The 18,803-nt window shown below is 36.1% G+C and overlaps 2 protein-coding genes across 3 annotated transcripts; one reads left to right on the top strand and one right to left on the bottom strand.

The window, feature by feature from the left end:
- The first annotated feature begins 1,838 nt into the window (after positions 1-1,838).
- nek6 (NIMA-related kinase 6) lies at positions 1,839-10,379 on the top strand. Its single transcript, XM_052537485.1, has 10 exons — positions 1,839-2,003; positions 6,391-6,468; positions 6,654-6,794; positions 7,030-7,092; positions 7,177-7,287; positions 7,748-7,856; positions 7,948-8,055; positions 8,204-8,298; positions 8,877-8,990; positions 9,663-10,379. The coding sequence occupies exons 2-10, from the start codon at positions 6,406-6,408 to the stop codon at positions 9,771-9,773; spliced, it is 915 nt and encodes a 304-aa protein (XP_052393445.1). The 5' UTR covers positions 1,839-2,003; positions 6,391-6,405; the 3' UTR covers positions 9,774-10,379.
- Positions 10,380-11,252: 873 nt separating this feature from the next.
- Positions 11,253-16,806, bottom strand: LOC127941983 (proteasome subunit beta type-7). 2 transcript variants are annotated; one of them, XM_052537486.1, is made up of 10 exons: positions 16,788-16,806; positions 15,904-16,048; positions 14,356-14,449; positions 14,168-14,265; positions 13,917-14,057; positions 13,411-13,526; positions 13,164-13,222; positions 12,168-12,319; positions 11,792-11,818; positions 11,253-11,468 (listed from the first exon to the last, which is right to left on the bottom strand). In XM_052537486.1, exons 2-10 carry the CDS (start codon positions 15,963-15,965, stop codon positions 11,357-11,359), a joined length of 861 nt encoding a protein of 286 aa, XP_052393446.1. In that variant the 5' UTR covers positions 15,966-16,048; positions 16,788-16,806; the 3' UTR covers positions 11,253-11,356. The 2 variants fall into 2 exon arrangements, with proteins under 2 accessions (XP_052393446.1, XP_052393447.1); XM_052537487.1 differs by lacking the exons at positions 11,792-11,818; positions 16,788-16,806.
- Positions 16,807-18,803: the final 1,997 nt, after the last annotated feature.

The following is an 18,803-nucleotide window of genomic DNA, read 5'->3' as shown; positions in this document are numbered from 1 at the left end:
TCCTATAGAAATCCCTATTAGAATTTGGCTAAAAATATTAGAATCAGTAGTTGAGCCCATTGCACTCTATGGCAGTGAGGTGTGGGGTCCACTGACCAATCCAAATCAAGATTTCACCAAATGGGAAAAACATCCAATTGAGACCCTGCATGCAGAACTGTGTAAAAATATATTACACGTGCACCGGCACACAACAAATAACGCATGCAGGGCAGAATTAGGCAAATATCCTCTAATCGTAAAGATACAAAAAAGGGCAATTAAATTCTGGAAACATCTGAAACTCAGTGACCCCCAATCATATCATTATAAAGCCCTTCAATACCAAGAGATGAGCAAAGAAAGCAGTCCCCTCCCTCAGCTGATCCAGAGCTTCAGTACTGATGCTCCACTAACATCTACTGATGCTCTGAATCACATCAGAATCAATCAGATTACTGCACAAATCAAACAGAACTACATCACTCACTGGCAAACCCAAACAGAACAACAGAGTAAAATGCAATGCTATCTGACTCTAAAGAGAGAGTACAGTATGGCAGAGTATCTGTACACAGTGTCAGATCAGAAACTGAGAAGCACACTGACCAGATACAGACTCAGCGGACACAAGCTGAAGATAGAGACGGGCAGACACAGAAAAACATGGCTGCCAGCGGAGCAGAGACTGTGTTCACACTGTGATCTGAATCAGATGGAAACAGAACTGCACTTCTTAACAGAATGCTCCAAATACACGGACATACGGACAGGGTTCTATGATCAAATACAGCAGATCCATCAGACATTTAAAACTCTTCCGAACCAGGAGAAACTGCCGTATCTGTTAGGAGAACACAAGAACTGCTGTGTATTTGCTGCTCAGTATGTGTCTGCCTGTCATGATGTTAGAGAAAACACTCAACCTGCCCTGACCTGATGTTTCCAGCACATGTAGATTATGTTACGCCATATTACTGTGTTGTATTACTTAGATGTATATTTTGCCTCTGTAAATCTAATACCATATTCTATTTTATTTTATTTCTAACTTATACATTCACATACACTAATTCACTTTGCACTACATGGTTAATACTTTTTATATATTTTATTATTACTATTATTCTTTTTCTTTCTGTAAATACATATGTGCACTATTTGTAAGCAGCCCAGCTGCCACTGCTTTGGCAATACAAATGTACAGTTTTTGTCATGCCAATAAAGCTCACCTAAATTGAAATTGAAAATTGAATATCAACCCGCCTAAATTATACATCCTAAAGATCAGGTTTGGGACGTATTAGGCTGTTTTCTATCAATATACCACAACTACTACTGTGTTATTAAAAATTTTAAAGCTAAAAGTCAACATTTATTATTATTATTATTAGGTGGTTGTTATATTATTTCAGTTAAATGAAATAAAACAAATAATTTATCATAAACATAATTATTAGACTACCTATTTTTGTTATATTTTTACTTATTCTTATATAAATATATTGTTAAAAACAAATTAAGTAAAAATATATAGAACAAATAATTATCAGACTGCTTATTGTTATGTGGTTGTGGCATTATGTCAATAAACTAAATAATATAAAAAAGTATTATGACTCACTGTTAAATACTATTGGTATGACTACTACTACTACTAATAATAATAATTAATATTATTTTAGTAGTAGTCGTTATTACGTGGTGGTGTTATTGTAACATTTAAATAAAATATAAAATAAATAATAATTATTAAACTAATTATTATCATTCAATAATGAGAAGAATTTTAAGCTGCAAACCATAAAGCGAAGCATCAGATTTTTTTTTTTCTTCTTCTTTTCTTCCCCTTACTGTGTCTCACAGAGAAAGTGTCTTACTGTAGTCACAGATCACAGCCATGTGATGCGCGGGGTGTGACTCAAACTTACGTGGTCCGTGATATTTGTGAATCTGGAAATTGACCAAAGGGGCTTTGCAGCATTTTTCTGCCCTGTAAATGTCTGAGGCACCGCGCTGGAGAGGTAAGTACAACTGCTGCATGACTTTTAACCCAATTTGCTGTGAAAACACGATGCTCGAGCGCCTCGCGTTACAGTTGCACAACGTGTTCATGTTAAAGTGAAGGATCGTGCCAAATTATTATTGGGGTGCATAATGTCGCTGTACTGCAATAAGAAAAAAAAGAGAAAATATCTAAATGAACACATGGCTGTTTAGTTGATCTGAATTGAGTTTACAAGAAACGACGCAAGGTAGGCAGTGCGAGTGTCGCATATGCTTTAGTTCACAATCTAATGCTCTTGCGCGGAAAGTAGATCTGTTTTGAAAGTTCATGCATCTGTTTTATGCATATAAGGACCTAGTTCTTCTCATTTATATTGTTTCCAGAAGCTGTAATGTCAATAAATAAACCCAAAACAATTGTATCGCACTGTAAATACTGTATAGGGGGAATAAGACAGTATAAAAGGCACATTAAATAAATGCTCCTCTAGTTGAACGTGAACACCCACCTTCACACTGCAACTTCGTTTATATGTGCAAGTATAACGTACTGCTCCGAATCAACACTTGCATGTGATTATGGTTCATTTATGATGATAATAAGTCTGTTTTATTGTTCGGTTATGTGTATGATAGTATTTCAAAGCGCTTGTTTTTTATAAGGAAAAGCTGCCGTTCTGACTCCGCCCACACACTGTTTGTTTGTATCCATTCACGTGTTTTGGGACACACAAAAAAAGTATTTTTTTTTTCACCTTTTCATGGAGATGACTCATACTAAAGGAACCATGTCAAAAACACTGCTCGATAGCAATAAACAAAAAAATATATAGGCTATTAACATTAAAAATGTAATTAAAATACTACTTATGATTAATCACGTGGCATTCAGTAACTCATAATGAACGAACAAACCTTAAAAATATTGTCTTCCCAATATTTCTAAAACAGCATAAACTTGGGTAACTAAGTAGCTGACATGATATGTCACTTATCACGTTCATGGCTTCTCTTCCTGTCAAAATAGGCTTTTTGGGCTATTAAGATAATTAGTTCTGTTTGAATGTGATTAATAACTTTAACTGTCCGTTGTGTTGTTTTCATCCAGGCTCAGTGGTTCAGTGCCAAACAACTCAAACCTGTTCATTTTTGTGGCAGATAACGATTTTAGGCTTTACTGATGTGGGCTTCTTTCATCAAAGTCAAATGATATTATCACGCAGGGCTGTTTGATCAGACACGTGTGTGTGGGTTTCTGTACACGCTCGGGCCTTTTTGGAAGGGAGATTGTGGATATGTGACGGGGTTTTTTGCAAAGGAGTTGTTAGATCTGTGGCATTTTACCGGGCGGAAACAGATGCGCGTGACTCACCAGAGTTAGAGGAAGTCAGACTGCTTGAACCGCGCGCACTCTACTGCTTCAAGACCACCGCTAATCTGAAACCCTTCGACCTTAATCTGAAAAGATTTAAATTTAAACTAAGTCTTCTTCTGCTGAACACATCTATATTATATAATATAATATTAGCATTAGTGAGTATTTTTAATGCATGGTAATTAATATTCTATCTATCTATCTCCTAAAAATATCATGTTAAATTTACCCAATAAACATCAGAAATGTGACGATGCTTCTATTATTATGAGATTACATCGGTACCTGTTTATTTTACAACTTGTATTTTATTAAGTGATATACTGTTAATATAACTAAAATCTACTTTTTTACACAAAAATATAGGCTACTGATGACCATAAGTAAAGCAAAGTAGTTTACATGAAAATTACATATCATGTGTTTAGTTTAAGAGTATTTTTTTTTTTTATTTACTAAGTACAGTATTTATTTATTTATTTATTTTTGTAAAAAGTTCTTTTTTATATATATCCATCTACTGAACCCTTTCCAATCCAGAAAAGTCACATGCTAGAAACAGTATACACTTTCATAAGAGTTGTGTTATATGTGATTCTTAATATAGCCGTTGTGTTACAAATCTTGTGTTGATAAGCATTAGGACGATGATGCTTGTCAGCTTTCTAAGTATTCTAGGGTTTCTAAGAAAAACGCGATTCACCGCTAACCCGTCTGAAAATACACACCGAAAGCACACATAAGCATTGTGGTTTTGGAAACAATTTGAACAGAGTGTTGCACGTGCATATGTGTCTTGTTATAATGTTCCCTTTTGTGTGTGTGTATGTGTGAAGACCTGCACTGTTGAAGGCGGTAGAAAATAATTCTTCCTCTGTATTTTTCTCTGCATGAATGGAAGGAAATTGGTACTGGACCACCCTCTCCTTCCCTTCCCCAAAATCTCTCTTTTTTTCTCCATCACTGTAAGCAGGGACTAACTTGTTTTTGTTTGTTTTAATGAGAAAAAGATGTACTCTGTGTACTGTGATCTGTTTTATTATATGATTACGATTATATTAGTCAGCAGTGTTACTGTACTCATGTTAGCTAGATCGTTTACACAGTCCTTCAGTCTGTTTTCTCTTAGCGTACTATCTCCATCTATCTATCTCCAAATATGCATCCAAAAATATACGTATTACTTTGTATCAATAGATAGATAAATACTTTTTTGGATATGTATTTGTACATTTGCATATATATCTCCAAATATATATCCAAAAATAACTCTATAACTTCAGATAGATGCTTCTGACGAGCACATGTGCACGCGCACACAAACACAAACGTGTTGAACGCGCTCATTCTGCTAATTCTTTATTATGCCTCAAAGGCACAGAATGTTACAGGATCAGTCATATTGTGTTTGTGTGTATTTGTGAATGTGGGTCAGTAGGGCTGTCTGGAGTTTGGTTTAAAATAAAACAGGAGCTGTCTGTACATGTCAAGCCATAAAGTGCAGAAGAAAACACATGGCCTTAAGACTATACACACCCTCGCTCACACTAACCACTGTTCCCAATGCGTCTGCACACATAAAGCGGATTGAGATGAATTCTTTGGAACACTTTTCTCAGGTTACACTAATCCTGAATAGGTGCTGAAACCAAAACGGACCTTTTTTTAACGGGCTAGGTGTAAGTGAGACGTGAGCGATCCCGTCTGTTAGGTGTGGTCATTACTGTCAAGCTCAAATAAAGCATCATTTTGCAGGTATCAGAATCGCTCTCAGGATAAAGTAGCATGTGGTGTATCCCTGCACTTCTCCAGAAGGTTTTATCTTTTCATCTGTAATGTGTTTCATGTCCAACATGTAGTACCTAAAAACTTTGAAAGAATTTCCCTCAGTTTTTTGAATGTGGGTGTTTTGAAAAAAGAAAATTACTGAAACTGGGTGCAAAGGGACAGGAAGAAGTTGCAATGCATGTGTTTTCATAAAAAAAATAATTGATACTAATTTGGGGGAAATGTTAATTGTTTAGAATCAGGATTAGTGTCAGTAAGATTTTGTTTCAATAAAACTAAAAATGTTCTTCATGTTTTAGAGGCATAAATGGCAGTGGTATTAGACTTTATGCTGACACCTGTTGGTGTGTATGCAGCATAGGTCTGGGCGATATATTGAAAATTCACATTATGTTTGTAAAACTTTTGCTGGTAATATAAAGCTTTGCAAGCAACAGTTGAAATACTGCATTTTACTCACATAATACATTTTAAAGCTACTTATTTTTATTGATTGAAATGTTCCTCTGATTTAATGTTTAAAAGATGGGTTCAGTTTTTTTATTTAATCTTATTCAGTAAAGATACAGTTTATCAAAAGTGACAGTAAAGACATTTATAATGCTACAAAAATTATATTTAAAATAAAAGCTGTTCTTTTGAACATTCCATTCATCAACAAATCAATATAAAGCTATTATTTAAAATAATTAATATAATATTAAATAAAAAATAAAATAAAAATATGAATCTGTTTTCATATTTTTTGTGTCCTAAGCTAATCATATTAGAATGATTTCTGAAGGATCATGTGACACTGAAAACTGTAATGACGCTGAAAATACAGCTTTGTGTTACAGGAATAAATTACATTTTAAAATATAATCAAATAGAAAATACTGTTTTATTGTGTTTTAATCAAATAAAGCAGCCCTAAATACAAATATTGAATATCTGTTGAATGTCATCAAAAGGCCAACGCACAAAAAATGCAGGATGTTTTATTACAAAAATTAAATTTTTCATTCTGTTTCTTCCAGTCACTTGATTCTCGTCTGTAATTATCCATTGCTGGTTTAAAGTACTGACAGCTGCTTATTTGATTCCAGCTTTTGTTTGAACAATCGAGGATTGTTTTTATTGTTACTGAAAAACTACAGTTAAACAAAGCAGCCGTCTGGAAATGAAAGCAACCGTTTGATAAAACAGATGCTGCAAATGTCTGCCTTTTGATTGACTCTGTCCTTTGTGTTTGCCTGTAGGTCTGGAATATCATTATGGAGCAGAACAGCTTTCAAGATCAGAATCAAAATTACACAGTGCCTGTACAGAACGACCAGGTCTGACCACACACACACACACACACACACACACGTGCAGCTGCTGGCACACGCCTGGGTACACGCTGTTATTACACTCATCAACAGAACACAGAAGCTTTTCTGAATCATCGTAACAATGACGCTGAGGTAACCGCACTGCTCTGACTCTCACTCTCTTTCTGTTCCTCTGTCTGTCTTCTCAGAGGAACATGTTAGGATATGGATTCTATTCTCTGACGTCTAACTTCCTCATTGAGAAAAAGATCGGCCGCGGTCAGTTCAGTGAGGTTTATAAAGCCACGTGTCTACTGAACAACCAGCAAGTGGCACTAAAGAAAGTACAGGTGAACGTTTAGATTTCTTTAAACTGCATTGTAACATACTACTCATACTGTTGCAGTTTGTATACTAAATGCAAATGTAATGCAAATCCATGTGCAATAATAAATTCGTCATTGCTAGTGTGCAATTGAACCAAGAACCCGTTTTTTTTTTTCATTTATTACTCAACATGAAATGACCAAACTTGAAAGAATCGTGCGTCTGGGCGGATGTTGTAATATTGTGTTATTTTCTCAGATCTTTGAAATGATGGATGCTAAAGCCCGGCAGGACTGCGTTAAAGAGATCGACTTGTTAAAGGTTAGCAGCGTGCATTTTTAAACTCATACTCATGTCTCTGTTTGTGAAAGTTGGTGATGTTTCATATTCATTCTGTGATTGCAGCAACTGAACCATCCAAACGTCATTAAGTATCTGGACTCGTTTATTGAAGACAACGAGCTGAATATCGTTCTGGAGTTAGCAGGCGCCGGTGACCTTTCCCAGATGATTAAGGTCAGTCTCTTGCGACACGTTATAGAGGGCCAAATTTTTTTTTTTTGTGCATGTGTCAGTTTTGTTAATATTTTGAAAAGGATATGATTTTTACATTCTCTGTTTTCAATTTTAGATATAGTTTGATTAATTTTTTTGGGTTTTTGTCATTTATTTTTTTAAATATGCATATATACAAAATATCGTTTTTCTTAAGTCTTAGTTTTAAGTATAAGTTTATTTATTTTATTCGTTTAATTATTTTAGTTCATTAGCTTAACTAATGTTTTTGTTAATATTTTTAATAAAATTTTTTATTTATTTTGTATTTGTATCAACATTTTAGCATAGCATCTTTGTAACTGGCTGAAATAAAATAAGTTAGTTTTTTTATTTCAGTTAATATTTTTTCAAGAAAAGACCATGTTTATGGTTTTAGTAGTCGTTTTAGTTAACCATTGTAACCCTGGCATGTGTGTAGTATTTTAAGAAGAAGCGGAGGTTGATTCCTGAACGGACGATATGGAAGTATTTCGTGCAGCTGTGCAGCGCACTGGAACACATGCACTCCCGCAGAGTCATGCATCGAGGTACACTCGCAGAAACAGAAACACATGATTTTTACATTAATGTTCCCCCATTTATTTTGTTCTTCTGTGAATGTTTGTGTGTGTGTGTCAGATATAAAACCAGCCAACGTCTTCATCACAGCTACTGGAGAGGTCAAACTCGGTGACCTTGGGCTAGGTCGATTCTTTAGCTCCAAAACCACTGCTGCGCACTCTCTTGGTACCACTGACCTTCCGCACAAACACTCAAATATACACACACGTCATGCATATTTAAAGGCTGAAATAACAAAACTAGCCAGTCGATTCAAATTCATACATGCACAGGAACTGCATACCTGCTTAACATGTGTCTGTGTCTTTTGCAGTTGGAACTCCCTATTACATGTCTCCCGAAAGAATTCATGAAAACGGCTACAACTTTAAATCGGACATCTGGTCCTTGGGATGCTTGCTGTATGAGGTACACAAACACATACACATTCAGAACTGCGTACTAGCAAGTCTCTTATGCTCACCCATGCAGTATAAAGTGTGAGTTTTATTACAGTTTAAAAGAACTTTTTTATATTTGAATATATTTTAAAATGTAATTTATTACTTTTATTTCAAAGCTGAATTTTCAGTCTCACATGATCCTGCAGAAATCAATCTAATATGATGATTTGATGCTCAAGAAACATTCTAATCATTTTGAAAGTAAAAAAAACAACAAAAAAAACAGTTGTGTTGCTTAATATTTTGGTGGAAACTGTGATTATTTCAAGATTCATTAAAGAATAGAAAGTTCAAAAGATCAGGATTTGTTTGAAATAGAAATATTTTGGAACATTATAATTTTTACTGCCACTTTTGAACAATTTAATGCATCCTAGCTGAAAAAAAGTATTAATTTCTTTAAAATCAATAAATAAATATCATACACATATGATGCATTTAAATCCAGGAATTAAATCCATCCTGAATCCAGGAATTTGTTATTGGAGTCTTTGAACTGCAATATTTATTTAATATTCTGAAAATGATTTTTGTGTGTCTCAGATGGCAGCTCTGCACAGCCCCTTCTACAGTGACAAGATGAACCTGCTCTCACTGTGCCAAAAGATCGAACAGTGCGATTACCCTCCTCTGCCACCAGAGCACTACTCACAGAAGGTACATAACACACACATTTACACCAGTGAGTGAAGCTGACATCTCAATACTCCAGTGAGCACAGAAACACACGATGCACCAATATCTTGCAATTTCTGCAAAGACGGAAAAAAAGGCAAAAGCTCTCTGAATTGCAAGAATAACAGTCATGATTCTGATAGAAAACGTAGTAATCCTGGAAAACAAAAATACACTTCCTTTTTGAAACGTTTGAGGTCTGTACATTTTTTATGAGTTTTGCGAACTCATCTGCTCACCTAGGCTGCATTTGTTTGATCAAAAATACAGTAAAATGAGTAATACTGTGAAATATTATTACAATTTAAACGACTGGTTTCTTTTTTAATATATTTAATTTAATAATAATAATTATAGATTTAATAAATAATATTAATTCCAGTTATGCAAAGCAGAATATTCAGCATCATTACTCCAGTCTTCAGTGTCACATGATCTTCAGAAAAACATTCTAATATTCCATTTTTTTCCTTCAACAAATACAAATCTTACTGACCTCAAACTTTTGAACTCTAGCATCAAATATGAAATACTAAGAGATGCTGTCTAGGTATTCAGCTCACTAGCGTTTGCAACAGCCCATCTCAACCATCAAATCATGAAAATACAGCATGTGAACAGTTTTGTAAACTGCACACCTTGTATGTGTTGCAGCTCAGAGATCTGGTCTGTATGTGTATCAACCCTGAACCCGACCAGCGGCCCGACATCAGCTTTGTCCTGCAGTATGCAAAACAGATGCACATGTGGACGTCCAGCACCTGATACAAACACACACACACACACACACACCTGCAGCAATGAGGAGAACCATTGCGCAAACCTGCGATCTCTGCTATCTCAGTCCAACTGATCAAGCTATAGAAAGATCTAGAAATGAGTAAAGAGAGAATGCGAACAGTGTCTGTACTGTTTTAAGCTGAGCGTTTGTCTAGATCTGTATTGAAAGGAATGCCGATATATTCTTTTGTGCCTTCGAATGATGTATCAAAGTGCTGAATGCTGATTGGTTTAGAGAAAGTTGGTCAGGTGACCAGTGCCTCATGTTGATGATGTCAAAGCAAGGTGGTTCCATTTATACATACTTTTTCTGTAGGCTTATATTCATAACAGCATATAAAGAGCCATACTGTTGCGTTTACCTATCTCTCTTTATGTTTCTGATACACACACACACACACACATAAAATTGTCAAGTGTTTCGCAAAGAAAAACGTGTGTTGGACGGTGAGTTCGGCGGTTTTGTTCCTTGGTCAAATATCTGTCATATGAAAGAATTCATTACATACATTGTTCCAAAGAGATGTTATTTTTTAAGGAAGCATTGTCTTATGTTTAAATGTGTAATTAACAATAAAATGTAACTGGAAATATTGACTTTGTGACAACTTTGTTTGGAAGGACATCTGAAGCATTTTATACCATTTTCATAAGTTTTGTTCAAATCAGGGTTTTCGTTCCCCCCTGGTTTTCTGAAGACCCAAATTATTATCAATTGAGATATAGAATATTTAGCACCCCATGGTAGAAAAACAGGTATACTGTTAAGTACTATAATTTATCAAACAAAACAATACAAGTGAAACTTTTACTTGTTTGCATTTCAACCTTTCAGCTACAGTAACTTTAGCGCATCTTCGCTCAAATTATATTTTCACAATTTTTGGAGAATGATGTATCCGTACATACTTCCATTTAAAAGTTTGGGCACAGTAAGATCTAGGAAAATGTTGCATTAAATTGATCAAAAGTGTCAGTAGAGACATTTATAATACTACAAAAGATTTATATTTCAAATATATGCTGTTCTTTTTAACTTTGAATTCAAGAACGAACCCTGAAGGGAAAATTAGGTAAAAAAATAAATGTTTTTTAAGCAGGAAATCAGCATATTAGAATGATTTCTGAAAGATCATGTGATAATGAAAACTAGAGTTGTGATGCTGAAAATGCAGCGCTGCAGCACAGGAATAAATTACATTTTAAAAATTTAAAATAGTTATGTTGAAATGTAATAACGTTTTGCAATATTAGTGTTTTACTGTTGTGTTTTTGATCAAATAAATGCAGCCTTGGTGAGCAGAAGAGACTTCTTTCAAACATTTTTTTAAAAATCTTGACATTTATTGACCCAGTATTTAATTTAGATTAAAAACACAAGATAAGGGGTAATCAAAAATAAATGATCCCATGCTTTTTAAAATAAAAAAACAATGGCAGAGAAGATGCACAAGAAAAGAAAACTTCAACTCACAAATTCTTTTATTGGAAATAATGAAAAATTACTAAACCACCACAGAAGACTTGGGGAGAATGGTTATGGGGGAAACAAACAGATCTCAGTCATCTCAGGAGGTGTCCATGGTCTGCACACTTTCCTCCACCACCTCCAGGTTCAGAGGAGTCACAGTTTTCGTCAGAACACCGGTAGTTCCATGCTTATACCTGTAGTTTCCAGTTCTGTGAGGAAAATACACATACACAAGAAAAACCAATGAAATGAAAGAAGATGCAACTTCTGCAAAGAAACTAAAGTCTAATCACACATGAATCTAATCAGGACTGCAACACTGATGTTTTACACAAGATAAAACGGAAATACACTTTGGTGCTCTACAAAACATATATAATGATGCTAACAGAAGATTGTAAGAGAAAAATCACCAAACATCTTGTCAGTTTGAACAACTCAACTACTTCAACCTCACACCTGGTTAGTCAAACACATGCAGGTTACAGTTTTGTCTAGACTCGGTGCACGTTTTAACACACGGGTTACTCACACAGGGTGTCCATAAATCTTTTCCTCCCTTAAAAGGGAACAGTGAAGCATGAGCCTTTCATTTGGTTAAAATATCGGATTAATATCATGCACATATGTGGCTGCATGCATTAACAGCGTCTAGACTTAGACTACATGCACAATGATTGCAATAAGCAGATTATGTAATAATCATCATTTAAAGAGGTGTATGTGCTGGCTAGGCATTACTGTCAGTTTGAGGTTCTTTTTAAAATGCACACAATCCGATGTTCATGTGAATTAGACTTATTATACAGATTTCATCCGTGCCTTCATGCCCTCATGCAACAAGTGTAACAGCAAAGTTAAGACAGGCATTTAGGAGCGGATGTTTCACTAGCAGTAGAGATGCTCACCGGACACCCTTCTTGTTGGCCATATCATGAGGTCTCAGGTAGTCCACCTTCCCCTTGGTGATCACACACAGGTCGATATTGCTGCCTGAGCCCAGGTCATTAAAGATACCCGCCGCTATCGCATCCCGCACCAGACGCTTGGCCTCTTCCTCCTGATCGACACAAGCAGCATCATCATTATCTTTACTTCAGTGGAATAAACTGTTCATAATGATACTGTCAATATGTCCATGTCTGTTTCCGAACATACATATACATATATATATATATATATATATATATATATATATATATATATATATATAAATAAACACATACACTAAAAATATATTTTTTACATATTTGTTAAACCTGTCATTATGTCCTGACAGTAAAGACAGATAATCTGTGAAAAAATCAAGCTCCTCTGGCTCCTCCCAGTGGTCCTATTGCCATTTGCAGAAAGTCATGCGCTCCCGGTAAAAAACAACCAATCAGAGCTGCGGTCCATAACTTTGTGTTCAAAATGTAGAAAAATGAACATAATAAGCGAGTACACCATGAATCCTTTTTCCAAACCGTGTTTTTAGCTTGTCCTGAATCACTAGGGTGCACCTATAATAAGTGTTTATATTCAGACTATTTTAGATTGCTTCGGGGTACCGCGGTGGAGTAACCCAGTACCTTTGTGATTCTTCATAGACATAAACAGAGAGAAATAGCTCCAGCTACAATGTTCTTCTGCAAGACGCAAGCAGTTCTGTTTATCAACCGCTAGAGCGTCAAAAGTTCCCTACTGCAGCTTTAACACTCAAGTTAAGGTGTGTTTTTTTTTATGTTTAAGAGGAATCCCTTATGCTTACCAATGCTGTATTAAAAATAAAATTTGCAAAATAAAAGCAATACTTTCTATAAAAAATAAAATAAAAAAACCTTGCAAACCTCAAAACTTTGAACGTAAAAAAAAAAAAAAAAAAAAACATATAAGACATATAAATGCACTTGACAAAGGGTTACCTCCATGTTGGGCCTGTAGCGATCCTCAAAGACAGCCATTGCAGCCAGAGATCCAGAACCTGACCAAACAAACACATGAGGATGTTACCAGTGAGAAAGAGCCAATACAATCAAGCATCCTCAGCAATAATAGATACTCATTAAATGATATGTGTCATGTTATCATTTGAGGCAAGGCTTTTAAGAAACACAATGTCTCCCCCTTTTGGTGGAGTGGGAAGATGATTCACATAGCAATGTAACTCACCCATAGTGACGTAGGGCAGTTTGTCTGTTGATCCATGAGGATAGATGCTGTACAAGTGTGGGCCGTTGCAGTCAACTCCTCCGAGAACTAACGCAGCACCAATATATCCTTGATACCTACATATGAAACACACAGTTGACTCATTCACTAACGATCAAAAGTTTGGAATGGTTACATTTTTTGAATTCAAGTGTTTTTAAATAAGTCTTTTATGCTCACCAGGGGGGCTAGTAGTTGATCAAAAATAGAATAAATTAAAATAACAGTTTTCTATTTCAATACATTTTAAAATACTATTTATTCCTGTAATTCAAAGCTGAATTTAAAGCAGCCATTACTAAGGTCTTCATTGTCACAGTTTTACTTTATATAGTGCATTTTTGATTAAATAAACGCAGCCTTGGTAAGCATATGATACTTGCTTCTAAAAACATCCTAAATCTTATTCCAACCACTTGACCTGGTAGTACAGATTCACATCATAGAGTGCTGTGATGCTTCATTACCTGAAGAGCATCTGTTTGAGCATGCGGTTGGCTGTGGCGACTCGTGGGGGACGGCCGGTGGACAGAGAATGGAGCTCCAGATTAGAGGAGATGATCTGTGTGGTCATCTCAGTGTCTGCTGCAGTTCCGGCTCCACAACAACTACAGAATAAGAGAAAGAGAAGAGACCCCTTTCAGAAAAATGTCACAGAATTTCCAGGATTGTAAAACAGAAAGATATGAGTTTTGCATAATGATGTGTTTGAACTCACTATACGTTGGGAGAGATGTAGTGAATTTTAGAACAGTTCTTATCGGCAACGACCATTCCTTCAGTGGCACGAGTGTCTGCACCTAAAACAACACCATCCTGAGAGCGAGAGAGATGCTTTTTATGAGTAAATCTTCCTTCTAGTTCATCTTTGGTTTGTTGCTTTTAAATCAAACCCTTTTTTCTTACCTTGTAAACGAGTCCACAAATGGTGGTGCCGGTTTTACGAGCAGCAGGAGAGCTGAGACCGAGCTTATTGATGTCTGCTTCCAGAAGAGCATTTCTATAACAACACCAACATTTCACATTCTTTCCAAATTGAATTTTTCAGCTCTTAATATTTAAACTCTGCTTCTTTAGAACTTAAAAAAGATGCTACATTAAAAAAAAAAAAAAAATGAAAAGCCACTGGTTTGACCAGTGAGCACATGTACTGTATGTATTATGTTTTTGATTCATACTGACAGTATGCCAACAAAGCCCCTTTCACACTGCACGTCGGACCCGCAATATTCCCGTAACATTGCCTGGTCGCCTTCTGTGTGAAAGCAACCACGTCCCGGAATTGATTACCGAATCGAACCCGGGTCGGGCACATAGTAACATTGCGGTAATCGATCCGGAACGAGCGCTGTGTGAACAAAAGCCAGATCTAATTCGGTATCGAAGTGATGACGCGCGTTATAGCGCGACTCTTTTACCGGCTGTTTTGAAGGAAGATCAACATTCGCGACGAAAACATATGTGCAAACTGTAATGAAGCAGAGATCAGTTAGTTCCTCACTTTCCGCGCTGACGCAGAGATCGTTTGCTTGCTTCAGTTAAAGTATAACGTGCCTAGCGTTGTCGACTCGTACATTACACGTCACGCGCTGATGTCACGTGTCGTTACGGGATCTTCAGGGGTTGTGTATGAAAGCACGCACATATACCGGGTCATCACTGGCAGTGTGAAAGTGCCAAATCTAGCGACCAGGGAGCAATTACAGGAACACTTTACCCCTGTATTTGCCGGAATGGCAGTGTGAAAGGGGCTCAAGAGATTCATCTGCAAAGTTCTCCTGACAACTAGTGGACACTTCTAATGCACCTTCATATCAGCACTCTTCTGTGGTTTATTTACATTTATACAGAAACAAAATAAGCCAATCTAATGGGGTTTATATATAACAGAAAGCTTTAGCTGCATTAATATATAAATAAATAAAGACAGCAACAAAGGCAACGCTTCTTCTTTACAAAAAGACCCAGTCATGTATCACAGTCAAGATTAAAACTCTTAGATTTTCTGTCAGTTAGTATTCAAATACAAATAGCAGAATTATATGATTAATAAAAATAAAAGATCTGATGTAAAAATGGATAAACTCATGTAACTTAATTGTTAATTCAGTCTGAACTTGCGACATATAGACTTTACTTTAAGAGCGGGGTCGAAGCCCAGCAATAACAACGAAATATATAAAATAATAAACAAAAACACGTTGACGTTATAAAACAGGTTTCTTTTTATACATAACGTACAATGACATTTAATGTATTTTTCATTAAAGAAAACCGCTATTAATATGAGTGGTTAAATTCTCCTGAGTCATCCCGAAAGGCCGTGACTCAACCGATCGCTAAAAGGCGTTTAAAACCCACTGAAGCTCTTTTTTTATTTCACCGAAACAGTGAAATAAAAACTACCCCACTCCACCGGCTAAATTCCCGCTTACACAAAATGATAAACCTCACCTCTTGCAGTTTTCGAAACTGAAACCGCCGCGATGATACTGGCACACTGAGACGGTCGCCATGATTCTGCAGTCCCGTTTCCGGGAAGCGCGAGATTAGCTTCCCTCTGTGTCACACGCTTCAGTTTCCGCGACTCACGTGAATTCTATAGAATAAGCTATGAGAATAAGCGCGGTAGGAACCTATAGAGCAGGAACGTATAGCGTGTAACACTTCATACGCTCTCGCGTAATTCTCTCTCAAATTCAGATTCTAAAGACAGCTGACATGGAAAATCAGTGTTTACATTCCCAGATCACTATTAAAGGTTATATGTGTTGTAAAAATGTTAGAAATAGGGGAGTTTTTGGAGCTAACTTAGTTGCCACACTTTTCATTTACACAAAGCCCATTTCCAGGCAGTCGCTTTAAAGTCTGGGCTAATAAACGTATTTTGAACATATTCACTGTTAGAAAGATAATGGCGTTTGGTCACACCATATGGAGTAAGTTGTCACAACGAGAACCTGCTGTTTGGAAAAGAAAAAATAGGTTTATTTATTTATTTTTGTTTCTTTGGATCCAAAAAAGTTAAAAGGTAAATGTTCAAGTGGCATGTACAATAAAAGCCCAGTTGATGCTACAAATTTGCGAGGCAATCAAACTTGTTAAAAAACTAAAACATGCTCACAATTCATATCAATAACAGTTCTTCATTTGATGCACAAATAATAATAAAAAATAACGAACATAATTATGATTAAGATTAATTTGTATAAAAATAGAAAATTAGGGCTGTTGTGAGTTACTGCTACTGCTGAGGAAGTAAAAAGTGAGTCTGTGTTTGTAATTTAAAGTACAAAAATATAATAAAATAATAATATAAGGGTGTATAAAAGACTTACCAAGTTGTCACAATTAGAACCTGCTGTTTTAAAGATACAATAGTTACAAACGCTGAGTTTAGTATTTTATCCACTATACTGAGTCATAAATGATAGTAACCCATAACAAGAGAACTGGGTTTAGGATTGATGAGTGTAGGTGTAACACTTTGTTCAGTTCCACATCCTTCCAGTAGAAGGCAGTATGCACTCAGATCTTAGTATACAAATGGGAACAGGGTAAGAAAGAATACAACTTTCTTATACCCTACATTTCCCTGATTTGAAGCTTAAGGCTTCATCCTAAACCCCTTTATTTAGTCTTTCCCTTGAACTATGCACTGTCAATTTTTTCATCTTACACTTTCCTGAACAAAATACACTTAAAAAAAAACCATTTGATTTTGTAGGCCTACATTTCTGTACACAACTGTATCACTTGACGTCTATAGTAATTTCTCCAGCCATTAGATGAGACTTCACGAAATGTTTGGAACAGTGTGCGCTGAAATCCTTCCCTTTGAAAGAGAATTGAATACAATAAAGAGAAATAAGCACAAAAGACTCCATTAATCTAAACACGCTCTTCTCATCCACTCAAAACGAAAGGACACAAAGACTAGCTCAAATAGTCCAGCGAACTGCAGAGACTGCCTGCATGTGTGTGTGTGTGTGTGTGGTTTTTAAAAAAATAGGACAGCTTTCCTTTCATTAGTTTCTTTTGCAGCATATTCTCCTTTTTAATCAAGTTCGGACTGAAAGGATACTTTGAATCATAAACATGTTTTGCATTTTTAGTGCTCTGAAAGAATGTGTGTGAATGCATGTGTTTGTGTGTCAGATCTGGTCAGTAAGGACATACTTTTAGATGGTTGTCATGGGGACATTATTCAGCGGGATACAGAGCACGCGCACACAGGTGTAAGGTGTGCTGCTGAGCTTCCTCTCTGTTATACAGAGCTCTGCTTAATGCTCTGAGCATTAACGAGGGATTCTGCAAGGTAAAATACTAACTCTCTCTCTCTCTCTCTCTCTCTCTCTCTCTCTCTCTCTCTCTCTCTCATTTGTAGTAAATCAGAATTAATGAGCAGTTCTGGGCAGATGTCAGAGTCAGATCACGAATTAAACAACACAGGGAATTGCTCTTCGTGAGAAAACACTTGCATGTGAGAGAGTGTGTGTCTGTATGGGAGATTTATAGACAGGGAAGATGGGTAAACAAGGTCTAATCTGTCCTCCTGGCACAACATAAAAAAAAAACATCAAACATAATACACACTTAGATAAAATGTCTACATATATTTCTATCACAGTACACCTATAAATATGTATTTTATGATTAAACTAAGATCAAACAAACACATACACATTATGCTCTTCGTAAAAACTTGTTAGGTTCTTTCCACAACACACACAAGAGGAAGACGGATGTGAAGAGTGTCTCTCCCACAAGGAGCCACAGGATGTGTAGGACAAACCACACACACACACACACACACACACACACCTTTGTTTTTGTGAAAAGTGGGGACATCCCATAGGCGTAATGGTTTTTATACTGTACAAACTATATATTCTATGGCCCTACACCTAACCCTCAGAGGAAACTTTGTGCATTTTTACTTTCTCATAAAAACTTGTTTTGAAAAATGGGGACATGGGTTATGTCCTCATAAGTCACCCTCTCTTTGTAATACCTGTGTCATACCCATGTCATTATACAGAGTTGTGTCCTAATATGTCACAAAAACAAGAGCACACACACAGACACACACACACACACAGGTTTATTACAGTGTCTTCAGACAATGAAAGCAGCGTTAGGAACATTGTGTTCTCCTTCTGACCACATCAGTTCATTCAGAGAGCAGATAAAGCTCCTACAGACTCAAGAAACTCGACTCAGTATATACTGTTAAAAAAAAGTTTCATTGTGTATAATTTAGCAGTTTAATATCTGCTAGATGCCAAGCTTAGTCATTACCATTTTGATATTAAATAGGACCGAGTTCGGTGACCCCTGTGTTAAATCAAACC

This window comes from Carassius gibelio, chromosome A21 (assembly GCF_023724105.1).
Source record: "Carassius gibelio isolate Cgi1373 ecotype wild population from Czech Republic chromosome A21, carGib1.2-hapl.c, whole genome shotgun sequence".
Classification (NCBI taxonomy): domain Eukaryota; kingdom Metazoa; phylum Chordata; class Actinopteri; order Cypriniformes; family Cyprinidae; genus Carassius; species Carassius gibelio.
This window is presented reverse-complemented; position numbering and strand designations above follow the sequence as displayed.